This window comes from Myotis myotis, unplaced genomic scaffold, assembly GCF_014108235.1.
Source record: "Myotis myotis isolate mMyoMyo1 unplaced genomic scaffold, mMyoMyo1.p scaffold_m19_p_9, whole genome shotgun sequence".
Taxonomy (NCBI): domain Eukaryota; kingdom Metazoa; phylum Chordata; class Mammalia; order Chiroptera; family Vespertilionidae; genus Myotis; species Myotis myotis.
In genome coordinates this window covers 12,841,073-12,864,406 of record NW_023416401.1, presented here as the reverse complement: position 1 = coordinate 12,864,406, position 23,334 = coordinate 12,841,073, and the positions used below count along the sequence as shown (strand labels likewise).

The 23,334-nt window shown below is 48.0% G+C and overlaps 1 protein-coding gene across 4 annotated transcripts in view; it reads left to right on the top strand.

The window, feature by feature from the left end:
• SLC14A2 (solute carrier family 14 member 2) overlaps nucleotides 1-23,334 on the top strand; it is a 383,545-nt gene that overhangs the window by 326,330 nt on the left and 33,881 nt on the right. For all 4 annotated transcript variants that reach the window (XM_036323004.1, XM_036323003.1, XM_036323001.1 and 1 more), the window contains exons 4-8: nucleotides 12,075-12,259; nucleotides 15,072-15,252; nucleotides 16,239-16,428; nucleotides 18,298-18,426; nucleotides 22,656-22,848. In XM_036323004.1, the coding sequence (XP_036178897.1) occupies nucleotides 12,086-12,259; nucleotides 15,072-15,252; nucleotides 16,239-16,428; nucleotides 18,298-18,426; nucleotides 22,656-22,848 (867 nt within the window). In that variant the 5' untranslated portion in view covers nucleotides 12,075-12,085. The remainder of the gene's footprint in view (nucleotides 1-12,074; nucleotides 12,260-15,071; nucleotides 15,253-16,238; nucleotides 16,429-18,297; nucleotides 18,427-22,655; nucleotides 22,849-23,334) is intronic.

The following is a 23,334-nucleotide window of genomic DNA, read 5'->3' as shown; positions in this document are numbered from 1 at the left end:
GTTCAGGTCCCCAAATAAACCATTTGACTTCTCCCAGAACTGTGGCCCCATGTACACTCCTAACCAGGGCTGAACCTCTTGTAAAGGCAAGTTCCTGATAAGGATTCACTCCTGGAATTCTGATCAAATCCCACTCCTTAGTTCACAGTCGGGGCATCAGTCTTGTGCATGAAGAAATTAGGAACACAGCCCCCCAAAAGCAGCACAATAGCTATGTAGAAGGAAAGGCCCCAGGAGAAGAGGGGTGCACTGCAAAGTCTAAAAAACAGAAAGAAACAGGCATGGGACCCCTTAACACCCAAGTCAAAGATCTCTTAAAAGTTAATCCTAAAAATCTTTCAATCGAGAGGGAAGTTTTTGGTTTTCATGACTCTTCATCCTTGGCCTCCCAAGGTTTCTCACTGAGTATTTTGAGTGGACAACCTCTTGTCATAAAGACTTTCCTAGCCTCCCTGGCCTTCACCCAATAAATACTAGTGGTGCCCGTCAGTCATAAGATACTCCCCTCATTTCTACCTCCGTTCCACACTCCCCTCCCCACAGTGGGGACCAGGGAAGTTCCATCCCTCAGCACTTATAGTTCACCCATTTTCCATTAGAACATAAAGCTTTTTCTTGCTCCTTGTTGAATCTCCAGTGACTGGCACATAGTAGGTACTCAGCAAACACTTTTGAGTGAATGAACAATAACCAATATAAGCTTTGCTATGGAGATGCAGACGTTAGTGTTTTAGGCAGATTACAGTTTTTAAATATTTACATCATAAAAATTCACTCTCATTAAATCCCTGGTAGTTGGAGCCTTAGCTTATGAACAACCCCAGAGAAGAGAGGAGAACAGAGGCAGAAACTAACACTTGTTGACACCTACTGCGTGCCCAGCAAAGCACTAGGCCCGCTGCATGTGGCTTTAGGAGGTAGTGATCACATCTGTGCCTGATATGGCACCGTGGTAAATGGCAGAGCTGGGATCTGGCTGGATTCCGCAGTCCAGGCTTTTGTGTTCCACCCCCTGGGACCCTCTCAGTGGGGTTTGCTCATCGACACTCACCCTCCTTTCAGATGCTCTCGAGAAAACACATCTTCAGAGATTTCGCAACAGCTTGATTTATTTTCCAGGATGTCCAGACAAATTCCATCTCTTCAGAGTCTTGGTTGTATAAATAGAGCCAACTTGTCTCTCCCATTACCTCAGTCCAGCCACAGGGGTCAGAGGACAAGCATCTTGGCAAATGCCTTCAGCCACTTCCAAAATGAATACATTCCTTAATCCTCGCCTGATGCAACCCCAAGTGGCCTCTTGGGGACCTGAAGAAAGCTCATTTTGTCAATCTGGCTTTGCATGAAGGAGGGGAAAGGGTGGAGTAGAGCTGGAATTGTTACGTTCCCATCTCCACGTCACGTTGGCTCCAGTCTTCCCTCTCACGTGGCTGGTCCAGGGTCTATTTCTAAGTGCAGATGATATGCAGGAGCCACAGGGAGCCACAGGGTGATGAAAAAGAAGCACCCCAGATCCTGTTCTCCGGGGAGAGTGTTGCTCCCTCCTTCACAGGACCCCTGGAGGTGGGGAGGAGAATGGGAAGCTACCTGGAGTCTGACAGCCCCTTCGGAACAGGGGCATGTGTAGGAGCGTCTCTGCCTCTCAGGCCCCATCTCCCCTTCGGCGGGTGTTGCTCCCCACTCAGCACAGCCTCACCACCAGCACTGCCCCTTCTCCTGCTGGGACTCTCCCTTTTCCCTTCTCACTTCCCTTCTTTTACTTTTCCTCCTCCTCCTCCTCCTCCTCTTCTTTCTTCTTCCCTGTGTCTAGCTATGATTCCCTAACCTTCTACTTTGTACTTCCTTTCTGCCAATCCCAACTAGATATCTCTTCTCACCACTCCACAAAACGCCCCTTTCTACTCCTGGCAGGGCCTTCCCCCCTGCTCTCTCCTCTGATATCATACAGACTTACCATTTGGTCGCCAGTGGGTTTTACTAGCGCTCTCCATCCTGCATCGCCCCTGCCCAGCACTTTCCATGGAAGTTCATAGCCAGGCTGCTGGAGGGCACACCACCAAAGCTCCATGGCTTTGATTAGCCCCAACATGCGTCCTGCATCTATCCTTTTCAGGGCTGGGCAAATTGATGGCCCCTCTGTCTCCTCTTTATGGTCTTGGATGAGCGTACAAGGCAAAGGTGAACATTCAGTTCAGATTTCAGCAATTGAATGAGCCTCTATTTCCATAGATGGTACATTTTTTTTTCTGAAATTGTGCACACCCTACAACCAGCTTCCTTAGGAGTGTGCATTGCTATGACCCCGAACAGGGTGCATGGGAAGCAGGGATTTCATTTCCACGGGCCAAGACACATGCTGGAAAAGGCTGGGGCGTTTGCCACCTCCTTTCATCTGGAGATAGAGGATGTCATTAAAGCCACAAACCTAGCTCTTGTTGCATTTTGGGTTTGCTGTTCCTAGCTCTAGTCTGGTCTTGCTTGTTTACTGAATGCTTTGACCACAAAGCAAAAGTTCTGAAATTAATGCAGATTGCTTCCAGGCCTGCTCCCAGCATGCCCCTCCCTTCCTCTGGCTCTGTGTGCCCACCACCCACCTCTTGCAACAGCCCTGCCCAGTGAGACCCCTCCCTGGGCCTCTTAGGCCTGAGTGAGCAGAGGGACCACTCAGGGTCTTGTCCAAATGCACGCCTGTGCCTGAGGGTGGGGCTGGGATCCTGCATTGAGAAATGCAGCTGGTCCTCAGCTCTCACCTCGAGTTGCAAGGGGACAAAATGGGCGCAGAGGAATGAATGCTGAGGCCTGGGCCAGTGCTTCCCAGCCTGGGCCCCACGGTGGCCTCACCTGGGATGCTTTTAACAATTCCGTGCCCAGGGTGCACCCCAGACCACTTCCGTCAGGATCTCCGGAGGAGCCTGGGCTGCAGCATTGTTTAAAGCTCCCCAGATACCAATGGGCCTTGAGATGTCAAGGTCGTGGATTTCCACCCTCGAGTTTAAAGGACAGAGCACCCACATCTGCTGGAGGGAAAGAGGATGTGCTCTGAAAGCAGCCTTGCCCACCAGCGTCCTCTACCGGGCCAGGAAGGGGTCCTTCTCCAGGCCAGGAAGGGTCCCCCACCGGCCAGGAAGGGGTGGCTGGGTTTGTCATCTGCAGAACGGGGTTATGTGAAGCCAATTTGAAGACCAGGGACTCAGGGAAAGTCGGTGTCTGTGTTGACCTCTGAGCATGGGACAACAGGTGGAGGAGCCCTGCTGTAGCATGGAGGAGGCAACATGTGGAGGCTGCTGAGGAGCCCCCAGCCCCGTGTCCTCAGGCTGGTATCCTCAGGGTGGTGTCCTCAGGGTGGTGCTTAAGAAAGACCTGAGATTTAACACCAGCCCATTAACCACCTCCCCTTATCCCCCTCAACACCACCCCTCATCCCTTTAAACATCCCACTCTGTCTACGGAGGACTTTAACAGGGCTGTACCTGAATGAAGGCTCCAGGGACAGTGCCTGATGGGATGTGTCCCAATTTCCACAGCCTCCCAGGGACAGCCAGCCTCCCCACTCTAATCAGTGTGGTTTAGAACATCAACATCTTGGCAAGGAAAAATGTTACCAGAGTGTTGTTGAAAAAAATGAAGGTAGCTCAAGAGCCTAAAGGACATGCCACACGAAGCTCTTGCAGAGGTCAAGTGCGGAAGAACTACACCCCAGCCAAGGAGGGATGGGGCCCCCAACAGACACGCCAGGTGGCACACGGCATTCCAACAGACACGCCAGGTGGCACACGGCCTTGCACCATGGTCTGGTTTCTGAAAGGAGGCGCATGTTTGTACACATCAAACCCAAAGACCAAAAACTTAAGCTATGTCAAGCCAGGCCACAGGGAGAATCAAACACCACTAGCCCCTGGTCCCCGCAAAGGAGGGACACCCTCAGGGAAGAGTCCAGGGCCTACGCTGCTGGGAAGAGCACTGGTCTAAGCGTTGGGAGGCTGCCTTCTGGGCTGCTTAACTTCTTCCCCAAGTGCCCTCCCTTCTGCAGAGACTGGCCATGTCACCCCCAGCTGGTGAGGGGACACCCCTGGAGCGGCTGCCCACAGACTCAACATGTCTTCCCAGAAATGTCTGCTTTAAAAACAAAAAGGCTTGCATTCTACTCTGTTATAAGCCCTGCACCCTGAATTGGTCCCCATCAGGTACAATTAGAATTCCAGAACACTGGGCGTCAGCCCTCTCTGGGCCTGGGCCACCTCCGGGGGGACATGCCCAGTCCCAGCAGCAAGCCACTCAGACGTGGCTCCTCGGGAGCTTTCTGACCATGGCACAACCTAGTGGTGTTTTAGGATCATCCATCCATCAGCAGTGTGAGGGGAGCCTGGGCAGCCTGGAGTCAGGGAGGCCGGGGGGTGGACCTGGGCAGGGCAGGGCTGGCCCAAAGGAAAAAAAACAGACTGATGATCAGAGGTTCTGGAGGAAGGTCCGGCAGCCTAGGGTTGCTGCTGGGAGGGGGTGAGGCAGGGGCTAATATATAGGCACAGAAGGCTCATCCCACTTTCAAAGCATCAGCTGAGAAGGGAGAACATGCCCCTCCTAATGTCCTTGCAAACACCATCTAATATCTTAAAAGGAGATCAAAGGAGGTCGGCCTCTAACCCCATCCCATTCCTCAGGCCCCTGAGCCAGTCACTGAGGGCCAGAGCTCCCCTGCCAGGCCTGCTTGGACTCCCAGCTGACCCTGCCGGGGAACGCAGGAAGGCCCAGCCCCAGCGGCTGGCCATCAGCCAGCTCCGACCCAGCAGTCTGCAGATGGCCCAGGGGAGGTCGTGCTGGCTCCTGACTCCAGTCCCACCCGACCTGACCCTCTGGCCCCAGTGAGTCAGGCTCCTCTCAGCCCACATCAGACTCATTGCCAAGAAAGCTCTGAGCCACCCCTAATAAGAAGCAGCGCTTGGCCAACCTCTTGCACAACCCAGCACCTCTCACCTTCGCCCAACTGCCGCCCGGCCCCTCTCCTCTGTTCCCTTGCCCTATCCGTCTAGTCACCAGGCCTCTCCTGGCTTCGTCCCTTCCCTGGCCTCCAGGGGTGTGAGGCACCAGCCCAGGAGCCTCTTCTGTCCCCACTCCAACAGCCACTCAGCCCTGCTCAGCTGATCTCTCCCTTCCCGCAGCTGTCCACCGGGCTCGAGATCCACAGTGCCCCTGGTCCAGGGGCCCAGCCTGACTCAGCAAGGTCCTGGCGGGCTGATATCTCTACCTCTGATCCTGTGGCAGGATGGAAGAGGGTCTAGGGGCTTTGTCTGGTGAGCCAAACAGAAGGAAAATGGAGAAGTCTGCTCTGGAAGAAAAAGCAGGCTTAGGATTAATCTCTAAAGTGCTCTCGGGTGCTTTTTTTGTGTCCTAGGCTCTGATGGACACAACTGGGACCAGCCGTCAGTGAAAGTCCCCGGGAGTTGATGTGGGCTCCATAGGTCCACTGCCTTCTTATCATCAGAGCTGTTCCCAATGAGAACAGGACCCCAGGCAACAGCAAGGGGCACTAAACAATGGATTCCTTCATTATTTGAGAAAGACAAAGAATGTCCCTTTTAGTCCTTAGGTTGCAGACATTTCTGGAAACTCTCCTTTCCTATAATTGCATCAATTGCCAAGCCCTGAGCAAAGTGAATTAATTCAAGAGATATTTTGGAGAACCTGCTGATCGCTTCTCCTTCCCCAGAGCTGCCGTGGCCTCGAGAACAGGTTGACTGGAAGATGATGGCCATGAGGCCGTGTTAGATGACACGTTTGCTGGCCTACTTAAGCCCACGAGGTCACAGGGAAGGCAAGAGCTTCAAATCGGCACTAACTCACAGCAGCCACTCAGGGAACCCCTCCAGGCATGGCCCTTCCCACCCAGGACAGCAAGAACATGCTAGAGAGACCGCAGCCTGTCCCCATGGGCATGTTTTTGCCTTGCTACCAGGAATGGATAGTCTTTTAGAGAAAGAGCCAGGAGAAGGGTTCTAAATTAGTACAATAGTTCCAGCCATGTTTCCTAAACACTGGAAGAAGAATTGGGGTCCAAACATAGGAACCGGGAACTCCCACCATCTGACCTCTGGTACCCTGGTTTCACCTTGTATTGCCTGCAGATGCCCCTGCCCACACTCTGGCAGCATCCACACTGGGATTTCCTGGCACAGACCTTGTGCTTTCCCAGGCGTTTCCGTGGCCTGAGTGTGCCCCCCACCCCCAACATGAAAGCCTGGCACCATCTCTCTAGGGCTGGGAGGTGAGGGGGCTGCGTTCTGCTCAGAAGCTGCCCTGTCCTCTCCTTGGCCACTGCGTATCTCCTCCATTCTGTCCACCCTTCTCTCCAGCCACTCCACAGGCAGGGCCTGGGCCCCTCACTTCTGCTCCTGGGGTAGCCCAAGGGCACACAGTGGGTACTCAACAAGAGTGCTCTTACAAGAAGGGTCGGGGAGCCTCTGCTTCTGGAGCCTCTTTGAGACCAGTTGAAGCCTGACTTTTTGGAGAGAAGCGAGGCTGATCCAAACAGCCCTTTCTGTCCACATTTCTGAGGGAGAAGAAGGTGCGGGCAGCCAAGGGGAGCGTGAGCACGCCAGGCAGATAATTATGTGTTCTTGGAAGCAGGTTTAGTGGACTGGCTCCGAGCTGAGCTGGGAACGGACTCTGAGGCCTGCGCCTTCAGACGGGACGTGGCCGGGGCAGGGATTTTGCCGTCCAGTTCTAACAAGTGGCCAACGCCTTATGGAAACTTTTGAAAATCGTTCTGTGTGGGACCAGCCAGCTTGTACTTCACTGAGTTGCCCCAGCCATCTTCCCCTTCAATCTGGGAGCACAAGAGGGGAAGCTAAACACCACTGCACGCAGCCCCTGTGCCAAGAACCAAGTCAGCAGTTTCACTGCCCTGAGAACCCTCCATTGTCCTATAAAAAGGGAGAAGCAGAGGCCCACGCAGTCCCTGTTGGCAGGGAAAGGGTGAAGCTGGGCATCGGAGCTCCAGCCTGGGCTCTTTCCAGACACAGCGACCTTCTCTTTACAAGGTCATTTTTGCTGGGCGTCTCACTCCAACCCCAAAGCCAAAAATTCCCCCGTTTGAACAGGATAAACATTCCCATGGCAAAGGAACGCTGTGTTCCCCAGAGGAGATACAATCACGTTGCTCCTGCCGAGGCTGCACAGGCTTATGAAACGGAGCACGGGGCTGAGGGCCTGGACCTGGGCCCGGGGCAGCCACCCTCCCTCAGCCCCCAGCTGTAGCCTGCCCAGGAGGGTCACTCCTCCCTGACCCCCCAGCTGTACCCCACAAGACAATTGGAGACACAGCAGAGCCCAGGGAGGGGAACTGGGTCTAATCTTGACTCCGGAGCAAGCTGCCGGTGTTTCTGGGTCTCTGCTTGCTGTGTCCATCCTGAGATGGAAAGCCGGCTTCAGAAAGCGTGCAGCTTACGTCCATGTGAGAAACAACACCGGCTTTGCTTTCTTGCACCTTGATTTCTCCGTCTGTAATTGGGACTATTGTTTGCATAAAGGAGAGACTCCAAGGTGACTCTGGGTGACTCTTGGATAGCACACCCCTGTGCAATCATTCATTCTTTCCATCCCTCATTAAACGTATATCGGAGGCTTGTTATGTGCCAGGCTGGCTCCCGGGCCCTGCAAATACAGAAATCCACAAGAGAACAGGTCCTCTCCTTAAAGGGCTCATAATGTGTACACACATTTTCCATCAAAAGACATATAAAAATGTTTGCAGTATTGTGGTTAGAAAAGAATATCTAAGCTACCCATTCGCAACTCCCACCTGTGTACTGGAGCCCCATTCCTAAAAAAAAAAAAAAAAAAAAAAAAGCATTTTTCCTTGATTAGATGATAGACATTGCTTTTATATTTTAACATTTCTGAAATCAAGATGTTCAATTTTTATTAGCAGGAATTTTCTTCTTCCTTGGGGATACACAGAATAAAGATACATCTTGCAGTTGATAACATCTTAGATTCAATGAAATACGTTTGGAAAAAAAGTTATTTTTCAACTGGACTTTTAATGGATTTCACAGCCACTGAATTTAACACAAAGCCTTTCCAAAATATTTCTATTTCACCCAGATGTGTGGTGTCACGGAAATCATGTGTCTAGATATCTAGTTAGCTGCTCCTTGCTTTTTATCAACGGCTTGGAAGGAATCCTGCAGAGGAGCCCAGATGCTTTATCACGTTGTGGCCACCAGAGGGAGACAGAGCGTTGGAGAGGGACAGGTTGCCAGGTTTGTTAGCTTTTGCTCTCAAACCTCCCCCTCATGCTCCCCGCAGAGCAATCTGAAACTCGGGATACTCACCTCCAGTGTCAGATAGAGAAAAAGACCCCCTTTCAGGCAGGTGGCAGCATCAAAAAGGGGAGTGGGTTGGATCTGAATGATATTGGCTGATCTACGCTCAAAATCAGCTATTGTTTAAATCAGCTCCTCCTGGGAATGAGGACAGGTACTAGACATGGCAGAGTTCTGGCTCGGAAATGCAGGGCTGGTGGGTGGCCCTATACCCTACTTAAGCTGTTCAGTTCTCATGAGACCCACATGATTTGTAAACTCTCCAAGGAGATGTTCCCACTCTAGTATCATCTGTAGCTTTCTATCTTTCCTCCCCTATTTATTGAGCACCGACTATGTGCCAGGCACTGTGCTGGGAGCTGGGGTCACCGCAGCAAACAGAACAGACAAGGTCACTGTCCTCATGCCTGTTAAATGCCAGTAGAGAAGTAGATACTATGCAAATAAATATACAAATAAATATATCATTGAGTGGTGCAAAGAAATGCTATAAGAAAAAATTCTGGGTCCTCTGACAGCATGTGACAGGAGAACACAGTCAGGGGTAGATCTGGGAAGGCTACTCTGAAAAGTGCTCATTGAGACAATGCTTGAAAGACGGGTAGGAGGTACCCAGGTAAAGAGCAAGGTAGAGACCTTCTAGGCAGATGGATCTACATTTGAGGTGGAAATGTACTTACTTAACACCTTCTAGGCACTAAAACAAGGCCAGTGTGGAGCCCACGGACAAAGGGCAAGAGAAGCACAGGGCAGGCTAACACCTAACGGGAACTCAGTGCTACAGAACATTGCATGCCATGTAAAAGGCATCGTTTTCCATCTGTAGCCATTGAAAGGTTTTAAGCAAGGAACTGACATACGTGGATTAATAAGTGGATTAATACGTGGATTAATACGTGGATTTAAGCAAGGAACTGACATACGTGATGACCCTGAGGAGGACGACTTGGAGGAGAAATCTGAGAAGTGGGGAGGCCAATTGGGACTTACCAAAGAGGTGGCAAGGGGTGATGGCAGCCAAATAGTAACATCGGACATGAAGGTGTATTTAGAGATAGAAATACTGGACTTGGAGACTGGAGGAGCAGGGAATATTGAGTTTGACTCCTGAGATTTCTGAAGGAGCAGTTTGGAAGGGAAAGAGGACTTGTCCTTGGATAAGCACCTTTGAGGGGAGAGGATAGGACTTAGGAAGAAAATGAGTTGTTTCAGTATATTAACTTTAAGCTACTTCTGGAACATCCACAGGTGTAAACTAGACAATTAAGTCAATGAACCCAATGCTCAAAACTGAGCTGGGAATGCTAGATTTTGGAGTCATGGCAAGATCAAGCCATGGCAAGAGCTGAGGTCAACTGGGCAGGAGCATCACTAAAGATGGCCCAGAACAAGCTCATACTTACAGGAGGAAGTAGCCAAGGACAGCGTGAAGGAGCAGCCAGAGAAAGGGTCAAGTATGAAAGCTAAAGAGAGAAGAGTGTGTCTGGAGGGATGGTCAAGTCCATGGAATACCACTGAGGGGTCTAGTGAGATGAGGACTGAAGCATGTTTGGATTTGCCAGCATAGAGGTCTTACAGCAAGGGCAGTAGGAGTGGAAACCAGACTGGGGTGGCTAAAGAGAAAGAAAAATGCCAAGAGCCCAACTGAGGATGGCAAGCATCAATTGAAAGTGAAAGTCGCCTGCCCAGTTATGCAATTTCTCTCTAGCGATGTTCATTGCTTGATAAGAGCATGGAAAAGATGGAGGGTTGGATTAACCTGGCTGGGATTTCACCACACAATAATGAGAGAGGGAGAGAAGAGGGAGCAAGGGAGTTGAAAAAAGGAAAATGATGGGCCATGAAATTTAAGTTGATTAAGGAAGAAAGGAGATGAGGGGGCTGGTAGAGGTAAGTGGTTGGGATGAAAGAACTGTATCAGAAGGTGCACTTGAGCAGGTAAGCTGGAAGTCCAGGAGGTAGTGACCAGAGAAGAGAATCAAGATTTTGAGATTTCAGAGTTTGGATGATATCAAGGCCATGTGTGGTTATGGAAATCAGTGGCTGAAAGGAAGAGGTAGTGAGTCACCGGAGATGAGAAAGACAAGGATCTGCAAAGTCAGAAAATAAATGATTAGTTAATGTCAGTGAGGTCAGTATCAATGCCTGAACATTGAGGTTGCTGAAAATTATTGGAGTAGAGATAACTATTAGGAGACCCTAAAGCAGCAGTTCTCAACCTGTGGGTTGTGGCCCCTTTGGCGGTCGAACAACCCTTTCACAGGGGTCGCCTAAGACCATCCTGCATATAAGATATTTATATTACGATTCATAACAGTAGCAACATGACAGTTATGAAGTAGCAATGAAAATAATTTTATGGTTGGGTCACAACATGAGGAACTGTATTTAAAGGGCCAGACGGTTGAGAACCACTGCCCTAAAGTCTTCATTGAATGAGAGAGTGAGCAGTTAGAGGGGTAGTATAGGCCTCAAAGAAGAGAGGATTCTACACAAGGAAGGTATATAGTGTTCTGGAAGCAACAATGAAGAACAGTAATGCCTCTCATTGGGAATAGAAGAGGAAATAGCCAGGGAAATGATACTAATGCAGGTATAGAAAGGGAGACTTCCGCCCCTTTGGAAATGTCTGCAATCCTTTAGGAATGTCTGCAATGGTGAATGTAAGGAATGCTAGCACCCATTCTAGGGATCTGCAATCACTGTCCTGAGACGCACTGCCCTGCAACTCAGAGGAGGCAGCACGGAGCAATAGAGAAAATCTAAATCATGTTGAAGAGCCCATGTGCGGGCCCAAAGCCAACTCTCAGAGAAACAATAAAGTAAATGAAGACGTGACTGAGCTGAAGGAGGCCAGAGGAGAATGGCTAAGATGGCTGAATGGGAAGGGGAGAAGTGCAGCACGACCTGGCACACCAGAATAGATTGAGAAACTGAGGACTTCCGGCAGATGTTGTTCCTAAAAGCATGTCATGGCATAAACCCTGGCCCCAGTGGTCCCACACAGAGAGGGAAGGATGTCCAGCCCGGTGCACACAACGTCAAACAGATTATACCAGAGTTTCTTACTGTTTCTAGGGAAGGAAAAGGAGGAAGGAGGTGGAAAGAGCGCTGAGGGCAGAGGGGAGAGAAGGGAGACTGGAGGTCAGCTATAAGCAATGTAGGCTCCCTAGCAATTAAGAAAACAAGTTTCGACTTGTATGCATGCATATAAGCATAACCAATGGACATAAGACACTGGGGGATAGGGGAGGCTAGGGGACTGTCTAGGGCGGGGGGATAAAATGGACACATATGTAATACCCTTTGTAATATTTTAAGCAAAAAAAAAAAACAAACAACAAGTTTCTTTTAGATCGCCACTAAGTTGGAGGAGCCAGATCTATGTGTATGTATTAAGAGAAAATATATGTACAGATAGTACAACGATCAATATAAAAGGTAGAGAAAAATATTTCAGGAGTCAGAAAAAAAGGAGAGACACCTATTCTGGGTGTCAGAGAAATCTTCCCAATGGAATGGACTTACTTCTGGACTTGGAAGAAGGGGGGGGGTGGGGGGGGGGGGTTTGGAAGGTAAAGTTCACATGATGGAGGAATGGCTCTAGGCCGCTCTGGCGCACAAACTTGTGGAACAGCAGGTCCCATGTGTGTCAGGGCAGACCATATGCTTCCTGAGGCCTCTATCCAGCTTCAGCCAAGTCCATGTGAGCCTGATCCTGATGCACCTGTTCTGTCCCTTTTTTTCCACCAGTTGCATGACCAATGAGTGGCCGCCCCCTGAAGGAGATGTCTGAAACTCACAGCAGTCCTCTCCTGGCAGAGCCTCTTTCCAGCAGATACAAACTCTATGAGTCTGAGTTACCCAGCCCTACCTGGCCCTCCAGCCCTCAGGATACACACCCGGCCCTGCCCCTCCTGGAAATGCCTGAAGAAAAGGTGAGGAATGTTTCTCCTAGGATGTTTCCCAGGTGGGGTGGGGGTGGGGGTGGGAAAGGGTAGTGAAAGGTGCTATTTTCCCAACTACCCAATGCCTGTGTTATATAATGCCACAGAGGGGCCACTGTTCAGGGAGATTCTGTCCCAAGTCAATACATGGTCACTTCCATGATGAGTCCTACTTGGCCTAAGATGAAAATGTAGCTTGTGTGCAACATGATTTTAAGGACAAGAAATGTACACACTCATACACCAGTCTTCCAACCAGTCTCCAGAATCTTGCCCCTTAGACTTGTCCCCTTGAATTACCTATTATCTCCAAAAGGAAGGCCTTCATTCAAATGCCAGTCTTTATTTTTTTATGCATTTTTATTGATTTCATAGAGGAAGGGAGAGGAAGAGAGAGATAGAAACATCAATGGTTAGAGAGAATCATTAATCAGCTGCCTTCTGCACGCCCCATACTGGGGATCAAGCCCGCAACCCAGGCATGTGCCCTGACTGGGAATCGAACCATGACCTCCTGATCCATAGACGGATGCTCAACCACTGAGCCACACTGGTCAGGCAAATGTCAGCTTTTAGCACTCCTTGAACACAGTAGCACAGAGGTAGCCTGGCTATAGCTATTAATACAGTGGAGAGGGATACAAGCCAGCAATAACAAACCCTGGGGAGAGAGAAGAATCTGATTTCCAGAGTTGCCACACTATATTATTTAAAACATCCAGTTTTCAACAAACAATAATGAGACATGCCAAGAAATAAGAAAGTATGGAACAGGGGAAATAAGGCAGCCAATAGAAACTGTCTTGGAGGAAGCCCAGACATTACACTTACTAGAAAAAGACTTTAAATCACCTTAAATACAATTAAGGAACAACAACAACAAAACATGTCTAAAGAGCTAAAGGAACATATGAGAAGTATGACCATAATATCTCGACAAATAGAGACTATCAATAAAGAGGGAATTATTTTTAAAAGAAACAAGTAAAAAATCTGAAGTTGAAAAGTATAATAGAAGTGAAAATTTGCTAGAGAAGCTCAATATCAGATTGGAGCAGTCAGAAGAACGAACCAGAAAATTTAAAGACAAGTCAGTTGCTGGCATGTCTGTCTAATGGCTTTTCTGAACTAATTCTGGATAGTATATATTTTTTATCATTTCTAGCCTCTGATGTCTTGGCTCAATTAGCCTACTGGTCAGCCAATGATTCGACAGACATATTCTAAGGGTTCTGTGCGCATGTTGGGATATATCCCCAACACTGAGGCAGCTTTCAACTCTACCTCAGCCTGTACTTTCTGCTTGTACGGAGACTCAAACTCAGCCAGATGAGAGCATAGGGGCCTCTCAGTTCTTTGAGTTTGCACACTGTCCTGGTCATGTGCCAGCCCTACACATGCATGAGGCCTTCTGGATTCACAGAGATACCCCCAAGCTTTTCCAACCCCCCTTTGGACATCTCATTCCTCTGTTTATCTGTTTAAGCTTTTGACTAGCTCATCACTCTCCCCAATTGTTATCCACCGTCTTGGGCACCATTTTTTCCACTGCTCTCATTGCCTTAATGGAGGAAAGAACTTTAGGTGTATAATTAAAATATAATGCAAGCCATGTGTGTAAGTTAAATTTCTATTAACACATTTTTAAAAAGTAGAAAGAAGCAAGTGAAATTAATTTCAATAACATATTTTACTTATCCTAATATATATGAATATATGTAATATGATTTCAATATATAATCAATATAAAGTATCATTGAGATAGTTTACACATTCTTTTTATACTAAGTCTTTAAAACTCACTTAAAGCACATCTCAGTTTAGATTAGTCACATTTCAGGTGCTCAATAGCCACATGTCCTGTTAGCTACTATAGGGGACAGCACAACTTTAGAGCAAGGGGTCCTGACCGAGGGGTCCACAGATAGAATCGCGGGGTAGGGACTTGGGAGGGGGGGGTAAGTAAGTCATCTTTATTTTTCTTAACCTCCAACAAACTTTCACATTTACTTCAATTAAGAATACAGGGAAAGAAGAGTAAAAACATTTTCAGAGTGCTTGACTAATTTTCCTTTGATGTCCCAGCATCAAGAAAGAAAAAGAAAAGAAAAAAAAGAATACAGGGAAAGAACAACAGTCATATTAGCACATGTGAGATTTTTGTCCTTGTCACAGATTGGGTTCCCCTAGGAAGCTGACTTGGAGATTTGCATATAAGAAGTTTACAGGGGTATGGCACTGGGTCAATACTTGCAGAGAAGTAAGGCAGCAGGATTAGAGCAGAAGCTGGGCTGTGATACAGTCACCGTAGAGGCCTCGCTGCTCCTGTGGTGAGCGCTGGAGCTGGGATGGCCCTGCAGCGATTCTGAGTTAGAGTGGAGAGGCCCCAGGTATTCACTCCTCACTACCCTGAAGTCATAGTAGGCATTGGATCTGCCACAGCTATGTGTTTCGCAGTCTTTTCTGATATTGTGTTTCAGTGTCATTGGTTTTCTTTGTAATGCTACTTACTTTATTCATTTCCAAACATTTACGTTCTGAAAGGAAGTCCACAGGCTTGCCAAGTTGCCAAAAGGGATCCCTGGCACGAAGGGTTAAGAAAGGCTGCTGTGAAGAATGTGTAGAGATTCTGGGCAGAGCTGGTCTGAGTGGGGCAGTTGGGGCTCCGTGAGACACAGTGCATATTTGTCTTATGATCCTTCATATCAAAAAGAAAAAAACCTGGCAACCTTCTTTAGCCCCAAATGCTCCTGCTCTCAAAAAGCTAAATTCTCTGATGTTTTGTCATCGCTTCTCCTGAAAGGATCTCCGCTCATCCAACGAAGGGAGCCACATCGTGAAAATTGAAAAGCCCAATGAAAAGAGTAAAAGGAGAGAAAGTGGGGCAGCCCCCCGGGGCTCGGCAGGCCGGGGAGGCATCAGCCTCTTCCGAGCAGTGAGCTACCTGACAGGCGAGATGAAGGAGTGCAGGAGCTGGCTGAAAGGTAAGTCAGTGCCCAGGGAAGAAGCAGCCGGGCCAGGCCAGTGGGCCAGCCCTGCCTCTGGCTTGGAGAGAGGAAGCTGCTCCCTCACTCAGCCATGGTGAGGGCTCCCACCGATGGGGTGCGCCAGCCCTGAGTTGACTCGGGAAGGCATAACATACCCTAATAACGGAATTCCCAAGGTCTTGGAATTAAATACATTTCACTCACTTGAATTGTTTGAAAATCCTTCACTCCTTCAGGGAATAATGGAATCGCTTTTGGACAACCGCTTAGCCTATAAGCCATTTCCCAAACAAGCTGATTGGTCATTCTTTCACTTTTGCTGGCTGTGTATTATGTGCCAAGTATTGGCATCACCCCCCCAATATTCCAGAGTTTTTTCTTTTTAATATCTTCCTTCTCATCATTTCCCTAAACTAAATGCTGCAACAAACACGCCTCACCTCCCTGCCCCCACCTGTACGGGCTGTACTGGAAACCAACCCAGAGAATGAGATCGATTGTATGTTCCCTCTTCTGGACCTGGCTTCCTCCAGGTTCTGACTCAATACTATTGTCACAGCTGTACTAAAATCACTTCTTTCCCAGCTTCCTTTCTCCAGACTACTGCCTCTGCTGCTCAGATACCAGCCCTCAACTGAATCATACAGCACCACATAAAAAAAGCTTCCTTCCCTCTCCACCCCTTCCCTTGGATCAATAAATTTCCCTTGGAATGCTCCTGGGGCTTCCTTGCCAACCAAGCCAATGGCTGGAACGGCGTTAAATTGGTCTCAGCATGGTGCCTCAGTGTGTACTGCAAAACTAGCACCCATGCGGACTGATTGCCGGGCCACTCAGAGATGGGCTGGGTGCCAGGCTGAATGAGGGGAAGTGTCCTGGCTCAAGCATCCCTGTCTGCCTTGGTTGCCACGCCAACCAGTGGTCCAGCAGGGAAGCACAGGCTGGACCTTGCTGATGGCTCTGGTTCTGCCCGTCTCTTTCAGATAAGCCGCTGGCCCTGCAGTTCACAGACTGGGTCCTAAGGGGGACTGGTCAAGTGATGTTCGTCAACAACCCTGTCAGCGGGTTCATCATCTTCATAGGGCTCCTGATCCAGAATCCCTGGTGGACAATTGCTGGGGGTCTGGGCACAGTGGTCTCGACCTTAACTGCCCTTGCCTTGAGCCAAGACAGGTGAGTCCCTTTCCATGTTGGTCTTGGGTTTTGAGGCAGACAGGTGGAGAGGTGATTACTCTTGTGGTCAGCCTACCTTATCCTCTCAGCCAGGCCGAGGTCTCCTGAGTCTCAGCTTTGAACAGGTCATTGGAGATCCTCACAGAATTAAACCACTCCTATGTTTACAGCAATGACAGTGCCAGGCTCCATTTAACCGTAGAGCCTTCTGGAAACACTTCCTCTGTGGTAGGTGCAGAACATTTAGGCAGTTCTTCCCTCATGGAGCCTGCAATTTAGTTGAGGGGGATAAGACTAACAGGCAAGAAATGCCTTCTAATAATACAGGACAGTATGTAATACAGAGTTTGGAAAAGGCAAATTTAAGCCAAATATGCATCCGAATAAAATCCAATCCCTCAACTTGTCTTCCAAAGCCTCTCTAATGCACCCACTCTGCCTACCACTCAACATCACACTTGTTCCCAATTGAGCACTGTTGCTTCTGCGTATCTAATCCTGCCATTCCCTCAATCTCTCCTCCTCCAGGGAGCCACCCTGATTGCCCCAGTGTACTCTGACCCTTCCTTTCTCTCTGAACAACCACAGACCATATCCCATTACTATATTAGATGGTTCTCTAATTGCTTTCTGAGTTTTCTCTCCCTGGCTATGTTCTAAGCAAGTCCAAGATGAGAAGTCCAGTCCAAATGTTTCATATTCCACTCCAGTGCCTGGAAAAGATTTGAGCTTCATTACTGATAGGTCAGTACCATGTCCTACACCATAGGTGCAAAATTCTAGGCACCTTACATACACATTCTTCCAAAGAGCCATGACTTCACCACTGTCCACAATGAGCCACTGACACAGCCACATATCCAGGTCAGAACCTCCACCACTGCCCTCCACCATCACCCCTAGTATCCTGCCCCCATCACCACAGCCCACTGGTCCTGAGACTGTACTTTACAGATAGTAACCCAAAGTCAGCAACACTGATGCTGCCGTGTTGTGATGGAGCATGATCCTAATGAAGATCCTTTGGCATTGGGGTTGAACTGAGTTTTACAGTTTTGATGGTCAGAACAGGGGTATAAGGTAATGGGTTTCCTCCTGAAAACCAAATCCAGAAGCCACCAAACTTTTGACAGAGAAGAGTTCTAGAAGGGCACTCTCCACAGGGAAGGGCAGCTGTGGAAGCAACCCCTAGGGCTCCCCCAATTTTATCTCCCCAAGGCTTCCTCGTTTTATTCCCACTGCCCCTGCTATACCCAGCCACTGGTGCTACGGGACTTCACAGGTATGGGCCAGCCATCTTTGCTCAGTTTGCCTGAAGCAGCTAGAATGTAAAACAAAAAAAAGTACTAATTCGAACACCAAATACAAATGAGAAAATAGAGAGAAAATGCAAGCACAATGAAAAATAATTATTTTTCCAAAACATGGATTTCTGCTTCTCAGATAATTACTCTAGTCCTGAGGAGATTCTGAACACCCCTTCTCTTCCAGCCCCCCATCTACACCTGCCCCTGACCTCCACTCCCAACCACCTCCCTCTCTCTTACACACACACACACACACACACACACACACCTTCCCAGTGACACACCTCAGGTTTCTTTCAGATTTCCCTCTACATGTAGCAATCTGAGGCTCCCCTGAGAAGGAGAGTGTAGACACAGAGAAGACAAAAGTGCATAATTTAATTCTAGATCAGCAAAGGTAATCAAGGCACACACAGGTGTGGGTGTGTGTGTGTGTGTGTTTATCTGGAAGGTGCTGGCAGCTATTTGATTGCCCAACATCTATCGAATAAACTGACTCCTCTGTGAGCAGCAGGAGAGAGGGACAATGAGGTCAAACGCAGATTACTCTGCTTCCCCCCAGGTCCGCGATCGCCTCCGGACTCCATGGGTACAATGGGATGCTGGTTGGACTGCTGATGGCCGTGTTCTCCAAGAAGTTTGACTATTACTGGTGGCTTCTGTTTCCCGTGACCTTCACCTCAATGGCCTGGTGAGATGCCTCATTGTTTCTGCTCCCAGACCCACAGAGCCCCAGGATGACTGCTGTGTCTTAGAATGGACAGGGACGTGCACCGTCACGAGGCCCCACGTCTTCACAGTCAGGCTGGTCTGTCCTGAAAGACACTGTGAAAGTCCATGAGTTTAGTTGCACCCAAGAGGATCATGTTTGAATCTGGAGTGACAGGGACCCTTTAAAGCAACAAAGCACCACACATTTGGTCTCGTGCTGATAGTCCTCTTTGCATGACAGGAGTCATGGAAAAGGCTGACATGCATTTCCTACATGCACAGTGCTAAGCAGTGTAGGGCTATTACTGTCCCTGCGTACAGAAGGAAAGACCAAGGCACACAGAGGTTACATAGTTTGGCCCAAGGTCACACTCGGTAAAAGAGATCACTGCTAGCCTTCTGAACGCAGAGCCTGCACTGCTAAACCCCAGGCTCTATAGTAATCATCTATCCTGTGGCCGAACCAAGATCCAAAAGCTGAAAACTCGCTGGTGATAGATGCATAGAGCTTTCCTGAACCAGTGCACCTGTATTCAGAGCATAGAGCCTTTGATGAGAAACATCAGCTGAGATCTTACTGTGAAATCACCTCATTTTGCAAGAGGAAGGTAAAGTAAGGTGGGAGCGTATTAAGAACTATCCACTGGGTGCAGGGTGTGCGAGGCCTTTTACTCGTGGGGGCCTTAGTTTACTTGCATCCGCACCAGGTCTGCAGGGTCCGAGGGCGCCTGCTGAATGCAGAGGCAGGAGGCCCGAAACGAACCCGTAGCCTGCAGCCCTGGGCTCACCTCCTCTCAGACATGCTGACTGATTTTTAACATCTCTAAGAAGTAAATGGCTTTCTTTGATTTCAAAGTCTAGAGTTACTAAAAGCAGTTAGTTTAATGTAGTTTAAGTACTGTTCCATTACTTTTTAGTAGTGCTTGCAAATAAATTACTACATTAAGCATTCCAGGGAACTTATGTTTTTTCTTGGGGCTTCTTTCTTAATCTATCAGGACAAGCAGCTAAAGCAGTCAATTCTATGGGGATTTCCTTAATATCCCCCATGGGCCTCCATGTAAGGAGTAGGAGGACTTGTCCTTATTTGCATACATTTGGTTTATAACTGCATAGATTAAGCCCCTTGGCACAGTTCCTCAGCCACATCACACTGGCAGGCAATTTGTCAGCCCCACCCTTGCTTCCCAATTTTAAAGATAAACACCACTGAGTGCCCTACTCTGGGCTGAGCTCTGTGCTACTGCTGTAGTTGTTCACTTATCTCACTGAGTCCTTAAAAGCCAATCCACAGCATAGGTATTAGCAGTGTCATTTTCCAGGTTTATCCAACAAATGTTTGCTGAGTGCCTGAGATATGCATGGACTATTCTAGGTGTTGGGGACCATTGTGAGCAAGAGAAGGTCTCCATCCTCTTAGACCTTACATTTTTCTTGGCAAAGATAGAAATAAAATGCATGAGCCAGTGAATTAAAAAGATCACTTCAATGTGTGATAAGTACTTGAGGAAAATAAGATGGGGCAAATGAAACAGTGATTCCAGATGGGGATGTCAGGACACCACTTTGCAGAGGGGTGTTTGGCCTAAATGACAAGAAGGTGCCTGCCATCTGCAGATTTGAGTGAAGGATGCTGCAGGCAGAAGCAGCACGTGGACAAAGACCCCAACTGGAGACGTGTGATGTGTTCTAGAAACAAGACCAGTGGGGCTGAAACCCAGAATGGAGGCGGGCAGAAGGTGAGGCCGAAGTAGATGAGGGCCAGACCCCATATGCCTCGTAGATAAGTGAGCCTTTGGATTTTCATGACAACTGTGATGGGAAGCAGTTAAAGGATTTAAGCAGAGGAGTGATGCGATATGGTTTAAATCTAAGTAAATCACTCTGCTTGCTGTGTGGAGGATGGATTTCAACTGGACAAGAGTAAACACTGAAGGCATAGTGAGTTGTTTGCTACAATAACCCACAAGGGATGAGGACAGTCTAGAATAGGATGGTATCCAGGAGGTGATGAGAAGTGGTTGGACTTGGCTATATTTTAAGGAAAGTAGAAGCAATAGGACTTCCTGAGAGGCTGTGGGGTATGGGATTTGTGGGGGGTGACTCAGATACTCCTATAACTTGACTGAGCACCTGAGCTGATGGAGAAAACTAAGAAAAACAGGTTGGTGGTTGGAGACAGGATGCAAATTGAGGGTTCTGTTTAGAGATAAACTTTCAACTTCTAGTAGAGATGTTGAGTAGGTCACTGGATGTGCAAATCTGGAACTTAGTGATATGGTCAAGATTTGGAACTCAGAGGCAGATAGAAGACATTTTTTTGTCCATGGTACTAAAGATATTACCCAGAAAGAGAAGGAAAGAAAGAGAGAGAGAGAGAGAGAGAGAGAGAGAGAGAGAGAGAATCTTCTAATATTTAGAAATTGGCAAAAGAGAGGAAGAACAACTGACAGAGAGTTGTGAAGGAGCTGCTGGAGAAGCAGGAAGAAAACTGAGGATGTGCAGTGCCATGGCAACCCAGACAGAGAATGTTTCAGTCTAGTCCAGGGGTGGGCAAACTTTTTGACTCGAGGGCCACAATGGGTTCTTAAACTGGACCGGAGGGCCGGAACAAAAGCATGGATGGAGTGTTTGTGTGAACTAATATAAATTCAAAGTAAACATCATTACATAAAAGGGTACGGTCTTTTTTTTTTTTTTTTTTTTTTAGTTTTATTCATTTCAAACGGGCCGATCCAGCCCACGGGCCATAGTTTGCCCATGGCTGGTCTAGTCAGAGGGTCCAGCAATCAAATGCAGGGAGCAGGGGATGACTATGGATTTGGCAAGATAGACATCACTGGTGAACTGAATGAGAGTCGTCTTCATGGGGAAAACTCTGATTAGAGTGGGTTTAGGAACGCACTGGAGGAGAAAGATTGGGGTAGCAAAGATAGATAATACTTCTGAGGTGTATTGCTGTAAAAGGAAAGAGAAATGGGGCAATAACTGAGCAGACATTAGATTAAAGGGGCGGGCTTTTAAGGTAGAAGATACTAGGATATGTTTGTGCATTTGTGAGGAACTAGAATATGTTTGTGTATTTATGAAGATAATCCAGAGAAAAAGGAGAGAATCACAGGAGGGAAATCTTTGAGATAGATTGGTTCTCTAGGTACAGGGAAAAGAATTTGCCTGATAAAGGAACAGGAACACATCCATCATGTGAAATAGGCAATGAGCAGAGCATGTGAACACAGGGAAGTTGAATGTGGATCTTTTGGTGAGGAAATGAAGCATTTCTCATCTTGTCATTTCTATTTTCTTAATGAAGTAAAGCAAGGTGGTTAGCTGAAACTAAAGGAAAGCAGACGTGAAAGTTGAGGAGAAAAGAGGAGATGTGAAATACTTGTCTCAGCAAGTTGGAGAATTAATTGGCTAGGGATGTGAACAGGGTTTTCAGGCAGTCTTAAATGCCCATTTGGGCTTCACAGTCATTAATTAAAAGTAGACCACTCAGCCGGATCCTATGATTTCATGTTTTGTCCTGAGCTCGCTGAGTGTGGAAGACGTAGGGTGTTAGGTGTCCAGGGTATCCGGTCCCTTCAGAGGAAACAAAGCTAAAGAAGATTAATTACCTAATGTTGCTCACTCAGCCTGTAGTTAGCATTTGCACTCAGCTCTTTCTCCAAAAATCTGTGTTCTTTCCAAGGAAGAGGCCAAGAAGACAGGAAACACAAACAACTCAAGGTGTCATTTTCACATGGTGGTTCCCAGAGTAATTCAAAGTATTTTAACTGAATCCAATCCTGTGTGCTATCTATGTGCCATGGCAGCCTCCTCCCAGAGGCCAGACTCCTAAAACATTATCACAGCTCAGCATATTAGCCATTGCACATCTAGATGAGCCAAAGACAATACATGATATTTTGTAAGAATTACATTTTGGTTCACTTTATTGGTTTAACTAACAAAGAAATGTTTATTCTATAAAGTTTTCTATTCAAGACAGTTTTATATTATTTTTAAATTTTGTTTCTCAAAGGTGCGGCCTTAAATTGAGCATCCTGTTCCCAATCACAGGTCAATGGACTGCTTGAGTCTCAAGAGAGCCAGGAAGGACCGTATCAGGGAGAGAGGACAGTAAATGGCACAGTGGTTAGAGCTGAAGAGATGGTGTAGCTCTAGGAATGACTCCAGTGATTAACCCTTTGCTTCTTCCATCGTCAGCCCAGTTCTTTCTAGTGCCTTGAACTCCATCTTCAGCAAGTGGGACCTCCCAGTTTTTACACTGCCCTTCAACATCGCGGTGACTCTATACCTGGCAGCCACAGGCCACTACAACCTCTTCTTCCCCACAACACTAGTGGAGCCCGTGTCTTCAGTGCCCAACATCACCTGGACGGAGATCGAAGTGCCCTTGGTAAGTTACCCTGTGGCAGATGAGTTTGGACCCCCTGATCCCACTGCAGACCTTCTCTCTAACTGATTCGGGCATTCCCCAGGCTCTCCACTGCTCTACATGCCCCTCCCTCACATGACAGGTCTGGTGGAGAAGAGGACGGGAAAGGGTCACTGCCACCTTCACATGGTCTTTCAACAAACCTTCATTGAAGCCCTAGCTGGTTTGGCTCAGTAGATAGAGAGTCAACCCACAGACTGAAGGTTCCCAGGTTCAATTCCAGTCAAGGGCATGTACCTCAGTTTCAGGTTCAATCCCCAGCCCTGGTCAGGGCACGTATGGGAAGCAACCAATCTCTCTCTCTCTCTCTCTCTCTCTCTCTCTCTCTCTCTCTCTCTCTCTCTCTTTTTCTTCTTCTTCTTCTTCTTCTTCTTCTTCTTCTTCTTCTTCTTCTTCTCCTTCTCCTTCTCCTTCTCCTTCTCCTTCTCCTTCTCCTTCTCCTTCTCC